General features: G+C 38.9%; 1 protein-coding gene across 1 annotated transcript in view; it reads right to left on the bottom strand.

Annotated features, from left to right (window-relative positions):
* Positions 1-17,332, bottom strand: part of LOC127428408 (cytospin-A-like) — a 45,689-nt gene that overhangs the window by 13,703 nt on the left and 14,654 nt on the right. Inside the window, 10 exon segments of the mRNA XM_051676759.1 lie at positions 672-837; positions 2,307-2,396; positions 2,709-2,767; positions 2,769-2,785; positions 3,690-3,805; positions 4,915-5,078; positions 5,897-6,072; positions 6,261-6,334; positions 14,633-14,840; positions 15,491-17,151. Of these exon segments, the coding sequence (XP_051532719.1) occupies positions 672-837; positions 2,307-2,396; positions 2,709-2,767; positions 2,769-2,785; positions 3,690-3,805; positions 4,915-5,078; positions 5,897-6,072; positions 6,261-6,334; positions 14,633-14,840; positions 15,491-17,151 (2,731 nt within the window).

The following is a 17,332-nucleotide window of genomic DNA, read 5'->3' as shown; positions in this document are numbered from 1 at the left end:
ACTATAGTGCAAATGATTTAGGGGTGTTCATAACTGAAAGTCAGTCATTTTAAATGAGAGTTGCCAATTTATGGTAACATAAATGACAATGACCGCTATCAAGGTGACAAAGTTTACCATACTTTAACTTTATGCAAACAGGCAGCAATGCAAATTAGCAACAACATGATCCCCGCTGCAAAAACATAATTCTCTAGGAAACACTGCTTCAAGTCCATACCAGCAGGTAGTTCAGCTGATTAACCTCCTAAACCAGTTTGGACCAGCTAATGTCATCCATTTATGTCTTGTTTCAACCAGCTAGAAACCACGTACAACCAGCCAACATCAGAAGTTGGTTTCAGCTGGATTTCCAGCAGGCTAGTTAAAGCTACGGGGAGATAGAGTAGATGCACTGATAAAAGAGGACAGTGCAAAAATGAATCGCCATCACTCCAAAGACCCATTCAAAGCTACGATGGTGTCACAGTCAGGTTTCAGGACAAGCAAACGAATGACATCCATTTTCAGAACACTGGCCTGTCATCACCGTAGAAAGAAAGAGAATGCAAGAGCGTGAATGAGAGAGACATGGCATATCTGACCACAAGAGAGAGTCTCTTAGGAAGTCAACAAAACAAAAGCCAGAGCAGAGAGGAACGGAAGCAAACAGAAAGTAATCTGGCACTTACCGTAAACGCCCTCGTGTGGTGGGCGTGACGGAGGCAGTCGGGGATGAGGAGTTCGAAGACAAAGACAGCTGGGGAGAAGAGGACCCCATTGTGATGATTGACGAGGGTGCTGATGCGTCGTTGACCGACAAATCCCTCTTTAATTCTTCGCTGCTTCTGCGAGAAACTGACAAGCAAACAAGGCGAAGACATTACTGTAAATCATTACAGCATTGATGTGCTGTTAATGTCATCATGATACAATTTGGGTATGTGCAAAACAACATAATTTAGTAATCGACTATTCGGTGGGTTGTCTGAACAATTAGTCGATTGGTCATCTTAAGGAAGCCCTTAAATTAAAGTCAAACATAATTTCTTATGGAGTGTTCACAAAGGACACATTCTTGCGTTGAAAAAAAAAAAACAGAATGGAAAAGAACATAGAGGTCTTAGGTTTTTATAAAATGATAAGTTAACCCAAAAATGAAAATTCTCTTATCATTTACTAATCCTCATGCCATCCCAGATGTGTTCTGCTGAACACAAATGACAATTTTTAGAAGAATATCTCAGCTTTGAAGGTCCATACAATGCAAGTGAATGGTGACTAGAACTCCTAAAGCTCCAAAAAGGAGATAAAGTCAGCATAAAAGTAATCCATATGACTCCAGTGGTTTAATTAATGTCTTCTGAAGCGATGAACTTGGTTTTGGTTGAGAACAGACTGAAATATAACTCCTTTTTCACTGTACATCTTGACAGCAGTCTCCTTGGCGATCATGATTGTAAGCTCAATTACACTTCCTATAGCGCCATCTAGCACTCTGCGCATGTGTCAAGCACTAGGAAGGGTAATCGAGCTTGAAATCATGATTGTGCCTAGAGACTGCAATGACAAGGTCTGTTCTCACCCCAAATCAACTGGATCACTTCAGAAGACATTAATTAAACAACTGGACTCTTATGGATTACTTATACGCTGACTTTATCTCCTTCTTGGAGCTTTTGGAGTTCTGGTCACCATTCATTTGCATTGTATGGACCTACGGAGATGAGATATTCTTTAAAAAATCTTCGTTTGTGTTCAGCAGAAGAAAGAAAGTCATACACATCTGGGATGGCATGAGGGTGAGTAAATTATGAGAGAATTTTCACTTTTGGTTAAACTATCCTTTTAATTCAATTATTTTTAACTTGACACGCCATCAAAAACGCAATGCTCATTGTGCAAAACGCCTTCAAAAGCTTTCAATTTTTAAAGACGCAACTTCTCAGAGAGATTTACTGTGCTAACAGCACACAAGAGTACAACAAGCTAAAATTGTCCCTTGAGAAGTTGCTTCAATTTATCCAACAAAAATATTAAAGCTAAAACAAAATATGAAAAATCAGCATTTCTCTTCAGGATCATGGGTAGTGTAGTTCTTCACCAGGAATTCTGCCATTAAATACGATATCTGAAAAAAAGGAAGTTAAAAAGACATGGACTGATGGCTTCAATAGAAGCATATACCCTGGATTAACAACCTCAAAGCTCATGGTCTTTTTATTAAGTTATGGTAAAAATGAATGGGATTTTAACTTTGGGAAACCGACTGTTGCGCTGTATAGAATTTCTTGTGGTTTCAGCGTCCTACACCTGTCCAAACGTACCAGATATGGACTTAGATGAGTCCATGTTTGGCACCCTCTGGAGGCCACAGCCAGCACGCGTTACAGGTGAGGTTCGGAGGAGGTGGGCTGCTATTGGATTACATGCAATCACACACACACACACACACACACACACAATCATGGCAGAGAATGACAGGCTTTATGCAGGATGACCAAGCTTGTGCTCTTTTAAAATAAATGTTCCTGCTTCCTTCTCATGACCTGGCACACAATCTCAATGGTCATTAACTGCAAATGTTAAGACTGAAGGAAACGGTACAGCATAATTACACATGACCTTTAACTTTGAGTTCAGCTCTGAATAACTGGATCAAACCGGTGTCGGGAAAGACTGAAAGACCAAGAGGGATGATAATATTAGTGTGACTAACGCTTACCCACCTGGTATGCTCAGATCTGTGTAGCCTGGCCTCTTGTCCAGCATTGAAGAAAGAGTTGGGTGAGTTGATGGTGTGTCTCTGGAAAACATGAAAGGGATGCAAAGGATATAAGCACAAAGCACTCAAATTGAATAACTCTAATAGGTTAAAGCTAGAAGCTTGGGTTGTGAAAGGTGAAGTGTGTCATTTCTATGCCACTAGCGTTAACAGACAGAATTGCAAAAATAATGACGGTTTCCCAAACACTCCCCCTTTACCTTACTTGAAAAGACTTCACTGTTATGTTCCACATAAATGAAACACAATCATAGCTCTAATGGGAATATTGAAACCACTGTGTGTGGTTGATAAGATGTTAAATAAGAACTACAACTGTTGTCCAATAAATTACACTTCATTTGAATAACATGTAATTTATTGGAGAACCATTGCAACTATTCCAACTGTTACATAACAATGGCTGATCTCAAATGCAAACCTCAACTTACAAATAATTAATTCTGAAGCCAAATAACAACCAATTATATTTCTCACATTCTAAAGACTCTATTTCATACGCCACAAGGTCTTGGCAACTGACATACTTTTGCACTCAAAGTACGTCAAACTGCCTCATTTTACTTTTCTCGCAAAAACATCCTGTTTTGGCACATTTTGAGGAGCCTTGCATGTCCCATTCAAAAAGACAGCCACGGCAAAGGACATCCGCGTAGAACAGAGGGAGGGAAAGAGAAGGAAAGCCCCATTCCAGCTCAAGGCACACCAGGTCTGGAGTTCTCATCGGACAGACAGGGGTGTTAGGTCACAAAGTCCCCATAGAGTAAAATGCAGACATCTGCTAAAGTGATCAAAGATACACCCTAATGCGTCTATCAAATACAGACCCGTCTATCCAACTGCAAACAGTCGACTAATGTGATTTACTTTTAATTAAGCCCAAAAAACATCTAACAGTTCATTCATGCATCCAGGTGTTTTATACCTGCATGGGAGAGACCGCAGCAGCCGGAGGTGTTTTGATCGGGCTAGGACTCAGTGGGGTTCTGGAGACAGCAGCCGCAGCAGCAACAGCAGCAGCTGGACTGGCTGGAACAGGACCTGTTTACAGACAGACAGACAAACAGACATACCTATTGTGACTAAAAATGGAAAGGATGGATTGAAATATACATGCATTTGAATGCCAATATCAGAGACCTTAATTGCAATGTATGCTTACACACACACACACACACACACACACACAAGGAATTTGTCTTGGTGACAGAAGATCCGCTGCACAAAGGAATAATCAGTAATTTTGCTTGATGCTTTTATCCAAAGGGATGGAATGGACACCAAATTCATGGATATCCCTTTGTGGGGTTTGAACCCACAATCTTATGTTTACCAGCCCAGATCTTTATCCGTTAGATGTAAATAATGTACAGTAAATAAGAGTAGTTTGTCCATGAGGGTGAATCTCATGAAACTTGCCAAGAACAGGTCAAACTTTACCCCATAATCAAAGGAAAAGACTATTTTGGAGACAATTAAGATTTTTTGCATTGACATTATTTTATCGTTTAACATTACTGTAACATTTCCCCTCCAATTCTCAAAAAAATTATAATAAATAAATAAATCTCATTCTAATATATAAAAGCAGGGTGCAGTTAGCGGACCTCAATAAACCTTACAGGCAGTGCCTGAAAGAAAGCCTGCAAAAACAAACCTGTCAGGCTCCTTGCACAGAACTGACACAAGGGTCTCGAGACACAAAGTGTCAACTACTTTTAACTTAATACAGCGTCCTAAAAACGTGTAGCATTTATGACATTGAAAACCAGTAAGTCGCCAATGACCCAGTGTTATATGGAAATAAAACAAACAATATATTGACTACTACAGCTAATTTTTTGTATTGTCTAATCAGTTCTTTACTTGTCTGCAACAGTTTAGAATATCTGAATATATGATATGATATATGTGATAAATTGCGATTAATTAATCAGCAATTAGATTAAAAATGTGAATTGACTGACAGCCCTAATAAAATTATATAATTTGGCAACAAAAATATATTTAGAAAAATATAAATTTGAAATGAAATGTTATTACTTGAAAATAAAAATAAAATAAAAAACATTATTAAAGAATATGCAATAAAATGAAACCTGGACTTGTTTTGGTGAGATTCATCTATGAATCCGCAAGTGTTTGTGTACCTTGTGATGCACTATCGAAGCTCTTAATGAGTGTTTTGACAGTGGGCGACGGCTCGGAAGAAGTGGAGGAGCGTCGGCTCAGGCCCATCCCCTGTCTCAGTGCGGCCAGGTCTCTCTCCACGGCATTCATATAATTATACACACGGCCACGCTCCTCTTCCTGCCTGCAAGATGCACACATATAAACATACATTAACGCAATAGTTCACCCAAAAATGAAAATGTCTCTAATCATTTACACACCCTCATGCCATCCCAGATGTGCATGACTTCCTTTCTTTTGCTGAACACAAACGAAGATTTTTAGAAGAATATCTCAGCTCTGTAGGTCCTCACAATGTAAGTGAATGGGTACCAAACTTTGTAGCTCCAAAAAGCACATAAAGGCAGCATAAAAGTAATCCATAAGACTCCAGTGGTTAAATCTATATCTTCAGAAGCAATATGATATGTGTGGGTGAGAAACAAATCAACATTTAAGTCAATTTCTTTTACAACAAATTCTGCTTCCTGCCCAGTAGGTGGCGATATGCACGAAGAAAGAGAATCGCCAAAAACAAAAGAAGAATGTGAAAGTGAAAGTAGAGATTCATAGTAAAAAAAAAAAAGAAAAAGGACTTAAATATTGATCTGTTTCTCACCAACACCTATCATATAGCTTCTGAAGATATGGATTTAACTACTGGAGTATTATGGATTATTTTATGCTGCCTTTAAACGCTTTTTGGACCTTCAAAGTTCTAGCCACCAATTGTATGAACCTACAGAGCTGAGATATTCTTCTAAAAACCTTTAGATGAACATTTTTGGGTGAACTATTCCTTTAATACACAAATCTCCTACATAGTCAGAACTAGACACACAAACATGCATAGATCCTCTGCATCCAAACATTTGTACATACAAACACAAACACACCATCGCTGTTTATATCCTAGCTCTCAAAACTTTCAGACTGGGCTGTGTATCAATTTTCTCTTACTTTCTGTTCTTTAGTTCGTCCAACTCTTTGCTCATTTTCTCATTTTTCTCCTGAGCTTCCTGTAGGCGGCGCCGCAAGTCCCCGATCTCCTCCTGAGCCTCCGTCTTGATGTCATTGGCGATGATAACAGCTGTTTGCAGATCAGCCTGGAACTGCCGCCACTCAGCCGATTCCTCCTGTGAGTGACAGGTGACATTAAGAGAATCATGGAGAAACTACAGCACTTTTCATTAGTGAAAGGTCTTGCAGATGCTAGAACTCAGTTCTAAAATAAATTATTACTTAGGTAGGATTGCTATTTCAAGTAATTCTAACATAGGGATACATAAAGTATAGAGACAGCAAATGGAGAGGGATAATTTACCCGCAATTTTCGGTGAAGCACCTTTATTTCCTTCTCCATGTCGTATTTCTGATCATGAAGTTTTTTGATGGAATCTGATTGGAAACAATGTATGGAATATATAATTATAGATCTATATAGAAAGTCAAAGTAATCAGTAAAGACATTGTCAGTGTTGTCTACTTCCATTAATAGCTCAATGATGCCTCTATGTGGACAGAAGCCTGAATAACTACAAATATGTCACATACATTGAAAAACAAAATTAAACTAATTACTAAACAATTGATTCATCTAAGATAATGCACATTAGATATATTTGTAGCAACATACCCAGTATCTGGCGATAATGTTGGCAGTTACTTTCATATTGGTACATTTTCTGAGAGTGGTGCTTGTACGTGCAAAAGTTGAGGTATCATCCCAGCAAACACAGAACGTTGTCTCAACGTTGCCAACCTTCTACCAACATTGCAACATCATGGCCAAAAGGAGGGCAATTTTATGTTGTGTGCTGTCACAAGTTGCTGTTTTACTTTACCTTTGTTCAGAGTCACTGATTAAGGTCGTGCTTACTTTGTGTAGACTGTACGACATGTAGCCTACTGTACACATCACTGTCCTGGAGCAAGAATATCAGCCATTTAAATTTCAACTGACAGCTGTGAATCGAGGACATGCGAGTATTGCTTTTAATTTCCGTGTCAGCAAGTAAATATTGAAACAAAACCTATAATTTATGATATAATAGCATCTAAGATAATAATTGTTCTGTTAACAAACTGAATTATTACAAAAGGTAGCCTAATTTATAGTTTAAAGGTAAGGATTTGGATGTAATGCGATCATTTTTTCATTGTTTATATATACATAATGATACCCTGCAATTCATTTTTGACATTATGTTTTTTGGGAATTTTTGAGAACATACACACTGTTGTTTTAAATATTGGTTTATCTTAAAGTGGATATTCTGTCTTTTCTGTGATGTCAATGTTTTGTAATATGATTTGTTTTGTGACATTTTCAGCTGGGTGTCGCAATGAGCCTTTTATGTAGAAACGCAATATTGAGCCAAAAACATGACCTGCAAGTTTTGTTTATTAGTTATTTTTGATAAACTGTCCAAGCTTTCAAACAATTTAAATGTCATCACGAAATTCACACAATGTTGGTGTTTGACAAATCGCTGTAAGTGATTTCATTTGTATACAACCTTTCATGGAAAGGTGTGCAAAATATTTCCTACTCCCTGAAAGATATTAATGAAATAAGTGTCTTGAGATATCTCACACTATGACAGCTCTAGACTCTGTAAACAGCAAACAAAAATGTGTCCGCGTGCCACGGTCTCTGGCGCTTTCTGCCTCTCAATCATTTTGCGTGTTCTCATAGTATTGTAGTTGCAGCGAATTATTGAGGCTTAATGCCATTTTATGCCATGTTGTTCATAACAGTTGGCAGTTGAGGGCGCTAATTTGCTGTTGTTGTTTTTGACAACCACTTCTTTTTCTTTGTCTCAAAAGCTAATTTGGCATCTTTGGAGGGCGTGGCTAATAAAAAAATGTAAAAAAAAATTTGTATATGTTTGAATAAACCTTGTGGCAAATAATGTCTTAAAAGCTAAAGATCTGGAGCAGAAACAATAATTGGCCTGTATCATTAGAAAGCTGGGACTTTCCATTTTACTTTAGAGGATAGGGTAAAATCTTTACCAGTGCTGGAATAAAGCAATCAATCAGTGCTATTGGTTTTCTTTTTCCCTTGCTCAGCAGCCTAAAGTTTTCAGGTTGAGGTATAGTGGTTAAAGTATTAAGTCTTTTATTAAACTTAAAAAAAACAACAACAAAAAAAACACGAATTTTACAAAATAAATGTCTATTCTTTAAGAATAGAATACAAAAGACGAGTTTGCACAGTTTCACTGGATTCTGTGGTAAGCGCAAGTAATAATATAGAAAAGCATATTCACATTCACAATTTATGAAAAATGGTTTCTGGGTAGTAATTTACTAATATGTAATTGACGCCAGTGGACTATAAAGCAGCAATACATGCAGTTACATGTATTGCTGGGAATGCATACATGTCAAATTGCTCTTAAAATGTCATCTATTAGCGATCTAACAGCTGGATTGGATAGCCATTACAGCTCAAGCAAACACTAAAAACACTAATTAATTAACATAATATTAATACAAGGAATATTTTTAGCTTTCCTTTTAGATTTCTGCATCACACCAAACTGGGATGTCCAAGTGTGAAATACGCTGAGTTATGGCACATTTGAAGGCAAGGCATTATTGTAACAGTTTATTACACAATTTTCTAAAATACTGAATTCTGATTGGTCAATCATGGCATTCAGTGATCAAACATTTCTTAATAATGACCACACATCTGGGCTCAAACAGATTGTTGACCAGTCAATTGGGTATTGCAGATAATCTTAAATACCATGATGTGACCAGAACTCTGGAGTTTCGGGAGACTCCACAGTCTCTCTCTTCTCAAGTAATAACATAATTTCAACTCAAATCAATATTTCATGTCTATTTATACGTTTATTTGGTAATTAGTTAAATGCATTAATGAGGGAGACAATCATAACAAGACGTCTCTTTTGTAGCACTAAGAATGCAAGTGTGGAGTAAGGAACATACGTAGCTGATCAAAACAAAAGTAGTATGTTACATTATTTTTAAAATATGTAAAAAAAAAAAAAATGTATATATATATATATATATATATATATATATATATATATATATATATATATATATATACACACACACACACACACACTGTATACTGTATTAAAAAGAGGACTTTTCCTGGTAATAAGCAAGGCCAGTTATTGGCAATGGAAGCAGGTCAGATACTAAAAAAAGACAAAATTGTAAGTATCTAAATTTTATGCCTTTTTTTTTGTTTGTTTTTTTGCATTTTCACATACTTGTTTGCAATTTTGCAATTGTTATCTAAATTTGACTGCCTTTAAGATGACTACATTGCTCAAAGATCAATTTGTAGTCTAAATAACAGTACGTAATATTATTTTTTGTACAAGCTATACTGACAATCTGACATGAGAAGATTTCCAGCTATCATTAAAAGATGATAATTTGTTGCCACCTATGGGCATTTAGTTGTAATTAACAGAAATGTTTACTAAATGTATCAGTGAACGAATCTGAACAAATCTGTTTTGATGAACGCATTCAAAAGACGAGTCGCTGGGATGAATAAAAAAAATTCCCATTACTAGCTTTCTGCAGTGGTGAACAAACACAAACAAGCGGAATGATACAAACAGTAAAGCGTCTCATGCTGTTATACTAAATATCAGCAGTCGTTTACAAGAAAACCCTCATTGACAATAGCTTTACAATCATAACTAAGGGTATTCCTAATTAAAGGGGTTTCTTGCAGCTGGGCCACAATCAGATTCGAGGACCGAAATGAAATGTTGTATAATGTAATTTTACACCAATCAGCTATAAATTAATCAGTGGGATTGATCTTGTATTGTTTTACAGTACTGTACAGCTGGTTTAGATATGACACTTAGTTTGAAATTTAATTTTACTGTAACCAGCTATTTTACATGTACAGGATGGTTCATTGGACCTTCTCATTATAACTAAAAAGTAAATAGTCAGAGACATGGCATGCACATGCTCCGACATGTAGCAAGGTAGCGCTTGTGTGTGGGCGACCAGAGCTCAAATCCAGCTTGTTGTGTTACTCCTCACTCTTCTCCCTATTATTTCCTGTCACTTCTGCACTCTCCTGTCCATTTAAAGGCCTAAAATTAAATAAAAAAATACATAATTATTTACTTGAAATTTGATAGATGTTTAAATTAAAGATGTTTAAATGTCTCAAACTTTAACAGAATGTGCAACTGAAAGGTGAAGAACATTATTATGCCAGCACTATACTATTGCTAGGTACAGTTGTGTTCAAAAGTTTGCATAACCTGGCAGAAATTGTGAAATTTTGGCATTGATTTTGAAAATATGACTGATCATGCAAAAAAAACTGCCTTTTATTGAAGGATAGTGATCATATGAAGCCATTTATTATCACATCGTTGTTTGGCTCCTTTTTAAATCATAATGATAACAGAAATCACCCAAATGGCCCTGATCAAAAGTTTACATACCCTTGAATGTTTGGCCTTGTTACAGACACACAAGGTGACACACACAGGTTTAAATGGCAATTAAAGTTTAATTTCCCACACCTGTGGCTTTTTAAATTGCAATTAGTGCCTGTGTATAAATAGTCAATAAGTTTGTTAGCTCTCACGTGGATGCACTGAGCAGGCTAGATACTGAGCCATGGGGAGCAGAGAAGAACTGTCAAAAGACCTGCGTAACAAGGTAATGGAAATTTATAAAATGGAAAAGGATATAAAAAGATATCCAAAGCCTTGAAAAAGCATTGAAAATGCTTCTGGCACACTGTAATATGGAGTGACGAGACCAAAATAGAGCTTTATGGTCACAACCATAAGCGCTATGTTTGGAGAGGGGTCAACAAGACCTAAAGTGAAAAAAATACCATCCCCACTGTGAAGCATGGTGGTGGCTCACTGATGTTTTGGGGGTGTGTGAGCTCTAAAGGCACGGGGAATCTTGTGAAAATTGATGGCAAGATGAATGTAGCATGTTATCAGAAAATACTGGCAGACAATTTGCATTCTTCTGCATAAAAGCTGCGCATGGGACGCTCTTGGACTTTCCAGCATAACAATGACCCTAAGCACAAGGCCAAGTTGACACTCCAGTGGTTACAGCAGAAAAAGGTGAAGGTTCTGGAGTGGCCATCACAGTCTGCTGACCTTAATATCATTGAGCCACTCTGGGGAGATCTCAAACATGCGGTTCATGCAAGACAACCAAAGACTTTGCATGACCTGGAGGCATTTTGCCAAGACGAATGGGCAGCTATACCACCTGCAAGAATTTGGGGCCTCATAGACAACTATTACAAAAGACTGCACGCTGTCATTGATGCTAAAGGGGGCAATACACAGTATTAAGAACTAAGGGTATGCAGACTTTTGAACAGGGGTCATTTCATTTCATGTTTTGTTTTATGATTGTGCCATTCTGTTATAACCTACAGATGAATATGAATCCCATAAGAAATAAAATAAATGTGTTTTGCCTGCTCACTCATGTTTTCTTTACAAATGGTACATATATTACCAATTCTCCAAGGGTATGCAAATTTTTGAGCACAACTGTATCTCTTTTTCAGCTGTCCAGTTATCTAAAGGCTGTATATTATATTTTAAGGTTAAATTTTGTATTTTTATTTATGTTCATTTTTGTTAAAGTTATTATTCTTAATTATACCTAATATATACTACATGTTTTATATATACATATACTAATATATATTTTTGGTAATGCAATTACAATACCAATTTATTATGTATTAAATGGATAGTTCACCCAAAAATGGAAATTCTTTCATCATTTACTCACCCAAAAGCCATCCCAGATGTGTATGACTTTCTTTCTTCTGCAGAAAACAAATAAAGATTTTTGGAAAATTTCAGTGCATTCAGAAACTATTCAAACCCCTTCATTTTTTTCAAAAAATTTTTATGTTGCAGCCTTATGCTTAAAAAAAAAAAAAAAAAAAAAAAAATTCTCATATCAATCAATGAGATTAGTGTTCAGATCCTTAACTCAGTACTTAGTTGAAGCACCTTTGGCCATGATTACAGCCTCAAGTCTTTTTGGGTATGATGCGACAAGCTTTGCACACTTAGATTTGAGGATTTTCTGTCATTCTTCTCTGCAGATCCTCTCAAGCTCTGTCAGGTTGGATGGAACCGTCGGTGGACAGCCAGTTTCAGGTCTCTCCAGAGATGTTCACTTGGATTCACGTCCAGGCTCTGGCTGGGCCACTCAAGGACATTCACAGAGTTGTCCCTAAGCCACTCTTGCATTGTCTTGGCTGTGTGGTTAGGCAGGGTTGCTGCCAAGTTTTTTAAATTAAATTTAAGACTTTTTAAGACCTTTTTCAAGACCTGAACAAATAAAATTAATACCGTATCCCCATACCAAAACAAACCCACACAATCTCAAAATAAATCATGTATCACAGATTCTTACTTAAAGGTGCACTCAGTAATTCTAATCCAATACACTTTGTCAAATTCTGCAAATATCTTCTCACAGTCTGCTAGCTGTCCGTTCTGTGGGTGGGCTGAAAACATCTAGTATTTGTACACAGCCCTGGCTCTGTAAATGGGACAAAATTAAAGTGGATCAGACCGATCCACACAACACTACTCCAGCCAATTTACTTACCAGTCCCCCAGTCCTTACCGCTGAAAAACACCCCCACGGCATGATGCTACCACCACCATGCTTTATCGTTGGGATGGTATTGTGCAGGTGATGAGAGGTGCCTGGTTTCCTTCAGACATGACACTTGGAATTGAGGTCAAACAGTTCAATCTTCATTTCAGCAGCCAGAGAATCTTGTTTCTCACAGTCTGAGAGTCCTTTAGGTGCTTTCTTGCTTTCTTGCACCGAGGAGAGGATTCCGTCTGGCCACTCTGCCATAAAGCCCAGATTGGTGGAGTGTTGCAGTGATGGCTGTCCTTCTGCAAGTTTCTCCCATCTCCACACATGATCTCTGGAGCTCAACCAGAGTGACCATCGGGTTCTTGGCCACCTCTCTTACCAAAGCCCTTCTCCCCTGATTGCTCAGTTTGGTCAGGACGCCAGTTCTAGGTAGAGTCCTGGTTGTTCCAAACTTCTTCCATTTAAGAATTATGGAGGCCACTGTGCTCTTGGGAACCTTCAATGCAGCCGATATTTTATTTTTTTATAGCTTTCCCCAGATCTGTACCTCAACACAATCCTGTCTCTGAGCTCTGCAGGCAGTTCCTTTGACCTCATGGCTTGGTGTTTGCTCTGATATGCATTTTCAGCTGTGAGACCTTATATAGACAGGTGTGTGCCTTTTCAAATCATGTCCAATCAATTGAATTTGCCACAGGTGGACTCCAATCAAAGTGAAGAAACATCTCAAAGATGATCCAGAGAAATGGGATGCACCTGAGCTAAATTTCAAGTGTCATAGTCTGAATACTTATGTCAATGTGATATTTCAGTTTTTTCTTAAAAGTTGTCAAAAATCTGGTTTTTGCTTTGTCATTATGGGGCACAGAGTGTATATTAATGTGGAAAAAAATAAAATAATTGAAAGCATTTTAGCATAAGGATGCAACATAACAAAATGTGAAAAAAATGAAGGGGTCTGAATACTTCCTGAATGCACTGTATCTCAACTCTTTTGGTCCTTACAATGCAAGTAAATGGTAACCAGACTTTTGCAGCTCCAAAAATCACAAAGGCCACATAAAAGCAATCCATACGACTCCAGTGGATAAATCTTCAGAAGTGATATGATAGGTGTAGGTGAGAAACAGATCAATATCTAAGTCCTTTTTTTTTTTTTTACCATAAATCTCCACTTTCATTTTCACTTTCAAAATGTGAAAGAATTTGAAAGCGTAGATTTTTAGTAAAAAAGGATTTATCAGGATTGATCTGTTTCTCACACACACTTAACATATCACTTCTGAAGATATGGACTTATCCACTGGAATTGTATGGATTGATTTTATGTGGCCTTTATATGATTATTGGTGCTTGAAAGGTCTGGTCACATTTACTTGCATTGTATGGGCCTACAAAATCTTTTGTTTGTTTTCTTCAGAAAAAAGAAAGTCATACACATCTGTGACGGCATGAGGGTGAGTAAATGATGAGAGAATTGTAATTTTTGCGTGAAATATTCCTTTAATAAAGTTGATGATCTATCCGAAGTTTACACTGGTACGTGTTTATTATAAATGATTAATTAACTGTACACATAACTTATAAAGTACAGTGTAAGGTATTAACATTTTATTACATAATTTGCTATTTTATTTTTGGGCTTTATGAGTTTGATTATTGAAAAAATGTTAATCAAGTGTAATGTGTTGCAAAGGCATCTGGAATAAACAAATGTGGCTAGAAAGTCGTCTTGCAGTTGCTGAATGTTGCGCAACAACATGTTACAGCCTTCTTGCATCTTAAATTTCTACATTGTTACAATGTGGAGAACATGTAGCAACAAATGTTGCAATAGTAAAAATGGAACATGGTTTCAAAGTCATCACAACGTAAATGTGTTTGTTGGGATGTCTGATGCACAACAGTGCAGGACGTGTTACTTGCCGGAATTTAATATCTAAGTATTACATGCAAGTATGAGCAATAGTAAAAGTGATGCTGTTTAAATATAAAATGTATATCACGGAGTTGAGTGGCTAGTAGCCACGGAAACCACTTTTTTGTCATGTGACTTACTCTCTAGGTCAGAGATGATGAGGTTGTCGTGAAGCTTGACAGCACGATGCTGCTCAACTTCATCTTCCAACTCAAAGATGGTCTCCTTCATGTCTGTGATCTCTGTGTCCTTTTCCTCCAGCTCAGAGCTTTGCTGCTCCAGAAGCCGTTTCTGATCAGCTAACTGTGCCTGAACGTCATTACGGAACGCCCGGAACTCACCATCCAGCTTTAAAACACACAAGAAAAAACGTTAGGATGGATACACTTGGAAGATAGAATACTGCGTCTTCTAAGCAAGAGTTGGATACAAGAAGTTGAAATCGAATCCACTGAATCCAAATTTATTGTATTCTATATGCTAAGGTCCTAAAATACAATAGTGGTGTTCACACAGAACACATTCTTGCGTTCAAAAAGCGGAGGACAGGGCGCAACGGAATGGAACAAAATGCAGGGGGTACTGAAATATTTTAAAGCTGAACTACACTAAACATGACATGCCATCTTAAAAACACTAAAAGAAAACAGCGAGATATGATGTAACAGCCAAACAACCAACACATGTACATAAACAAGAAATTAAAAATAGCATACACAAAATACAAGAATGCAAACTGTGTGAATGGCTCTAAAGGGGTGATTCAGACCAAATGCATTCTTGCACTAAAAAAAAAAGTTAGACACAGCCCAACAAACAGAACAGAATGCAGGTGTCTAAAGACGCACTTTTAAAAGTTGAAGATCTTTTAACTTGAGTCTTTAAAACACAGCGCTCCTGCACAAGATGTGGAAAAAACAGTGAGATGTGGTGCAATTTCAAAGACATCCTTAGACTTGAGATATTAATTATGTACTGAGTGTATTTGTAAGTTTCACCTTGCTAATTGCTTCCTGCAACTGGGCAGCTTCACCACGAGTGTGCCCCAGCTCCTCTTGTAGCTTAGCTGCTTTGGCCTCTGCTCGCTCCTTGTCTAATCTTTCGCTGTCCAACAGGTGCCGTATATCGCTTTTATCCCCTGCATTGTGGATGGAGAGGAGCTGGGCCACTCTTTGCCTCTCCTGCTCAAGCTGGATTTTGCAGCGGTTTAGCTCCACCTGCTCCCCTTCGGACATGACCCTCAACACTTCCATCTCTGCTGTGGTGGCTGCATACTCTCGCCGCTCCATTTCCACAGCTCTCTCAGCCATATGGACACGTTCTTTCAATGCTGCCATCATGCCTTGAGCTTCTGCGTTCTCCTGTTCTGCCATCTTGAGCGCACTGCTGAGCTGTTGCTGCACGCCCAAGAGTTGTTCCCTCTCAAAACGTGAGCCCTCGTTGAGCTCTGCATAGCGCCTTTCCAGCTCCACGTATCGCCCGCTTTTGGCATCTTCGTCATCCTTGGCGTAGGCCACTCGGTGCTCGTCAAGCAGGCCACGGAAATAGTCCAGCTGTCTTCCGTACAGTTCAAGACGCTCACTTTGCTGACAAAGGGAGTCGACCAGAATGGCACGCTCTTCGCCCAAACGTTCATTCTCTGTAGTCAGCTCTTGTGTGATCTGTTGCAGGTCAGCGAGTTCCTGTAGAGTGGCCTGGAGTTCTTCTGCTGTGCTGTGTTGGTTCTCCTCCATTTGGTGGATGCGTTCAGTCAGACAAGCCACCGAAACCTCACTGGTGTTCCCGCTGCTACCCCTGTGTGAATGTTCCTTGCTCGGTGGCCCACCTTCAGATTCAGAAGATGACCCACAACCTGAGGGTGCATCCAAGGCGTCATCACTAGAGGTGATGGGCTGGTATGCCTCACTGCACTCACTGTCCACAGCATCCGGAGAGCCAACACGTCTCGGTTCTGACAACAAGTCCTCTGTAGATCCTTGGGCTGAGCCTTCAGTGGAAGATGTCCGCATGCCACCTCTTCCGCTTTCGCTGTGACCCCCACTGCTGCTGCCGCCACCACCTGTGACAGGGTCAGGACTAAGGAAAGGGAGGCGCAGGCCTTTGTCAGGGCTGTCCAGTCGGTGCTCAAGAGAGAAGCCGAGTGCATTTAGGCGATCTTTTAACATGCGGTTTTCACTCTTCAACATGTTGAGCTCATCACGAATGCCCTGGTTCTGGTCTTGGAGGAGGAGGAGTGTAGTCTCCACATCTGCGGCACTGATCACAGGAGAAACTTCCTTCTCCTGAGGCTGCTTGGTCTCTTCAGATACTTCTTCTGGATCAGGAGCCTCAAGGTCTTCCAGACCAAGCCGCGTTCTCATACCATGAAGTTCAGAGCGCAGGTGCAGGATCTCCAAGTCTTTGCTTTTGGCCAAGCCTAGCAGGTCCTTCACTCTACACTCCAGAACTGCTTTTTGGCTCATTTGGCTGTCTGAGCGAGATTTGCTCATCCGAGACTCTGTCTCGGCTACAGCACGGCATCGAGATCGCTTCTGAGACATGGCATCAGTGGGTCCTGCAAGCTTTTTGGCAGCACTGGCTCTGGAACGTTCTTGCAAATTCTCTCGGGATGTGCCTGGATCCTTGGCTGCAGAGGACGTTCCACGCCTTCCTGATAGACCTACAGTAGAATGGTCATTAAATCTAGACATTAACTGAAACATTTCCATAATCATACAAAGGTCATGGCCGTTCATAGTTCATAATCGTTGTGTCTTGTACTAATGAGAAGACCTGCACAGAATCTACAACCACAGCCCCTACCAATACAAATATAGTTTTCTCAGATCCATTTTTCCATT

The sequence above is a fragment of the Myxocyprinus asiaticus genome, chromosome 38, assembly GCF_019703515.2.
Source record: "Myxocyprinus asiaticus isolate MX2 ecotype Aquarium Trade chromosome 38, UBuf_Myxa_2, whole genome shotgun sequence".
In the NCBI taxonomy this organism is placed as follows: Eukaryota; Metazoa; Chordata; class Actinopteri; order Cypriniformes; family Catostomidae; genus Myxocyprinus; species Myxocyprinus asiaticus.
This window is presented reverse-complemented; position numbering and strand designations above follow the sequence as displayed.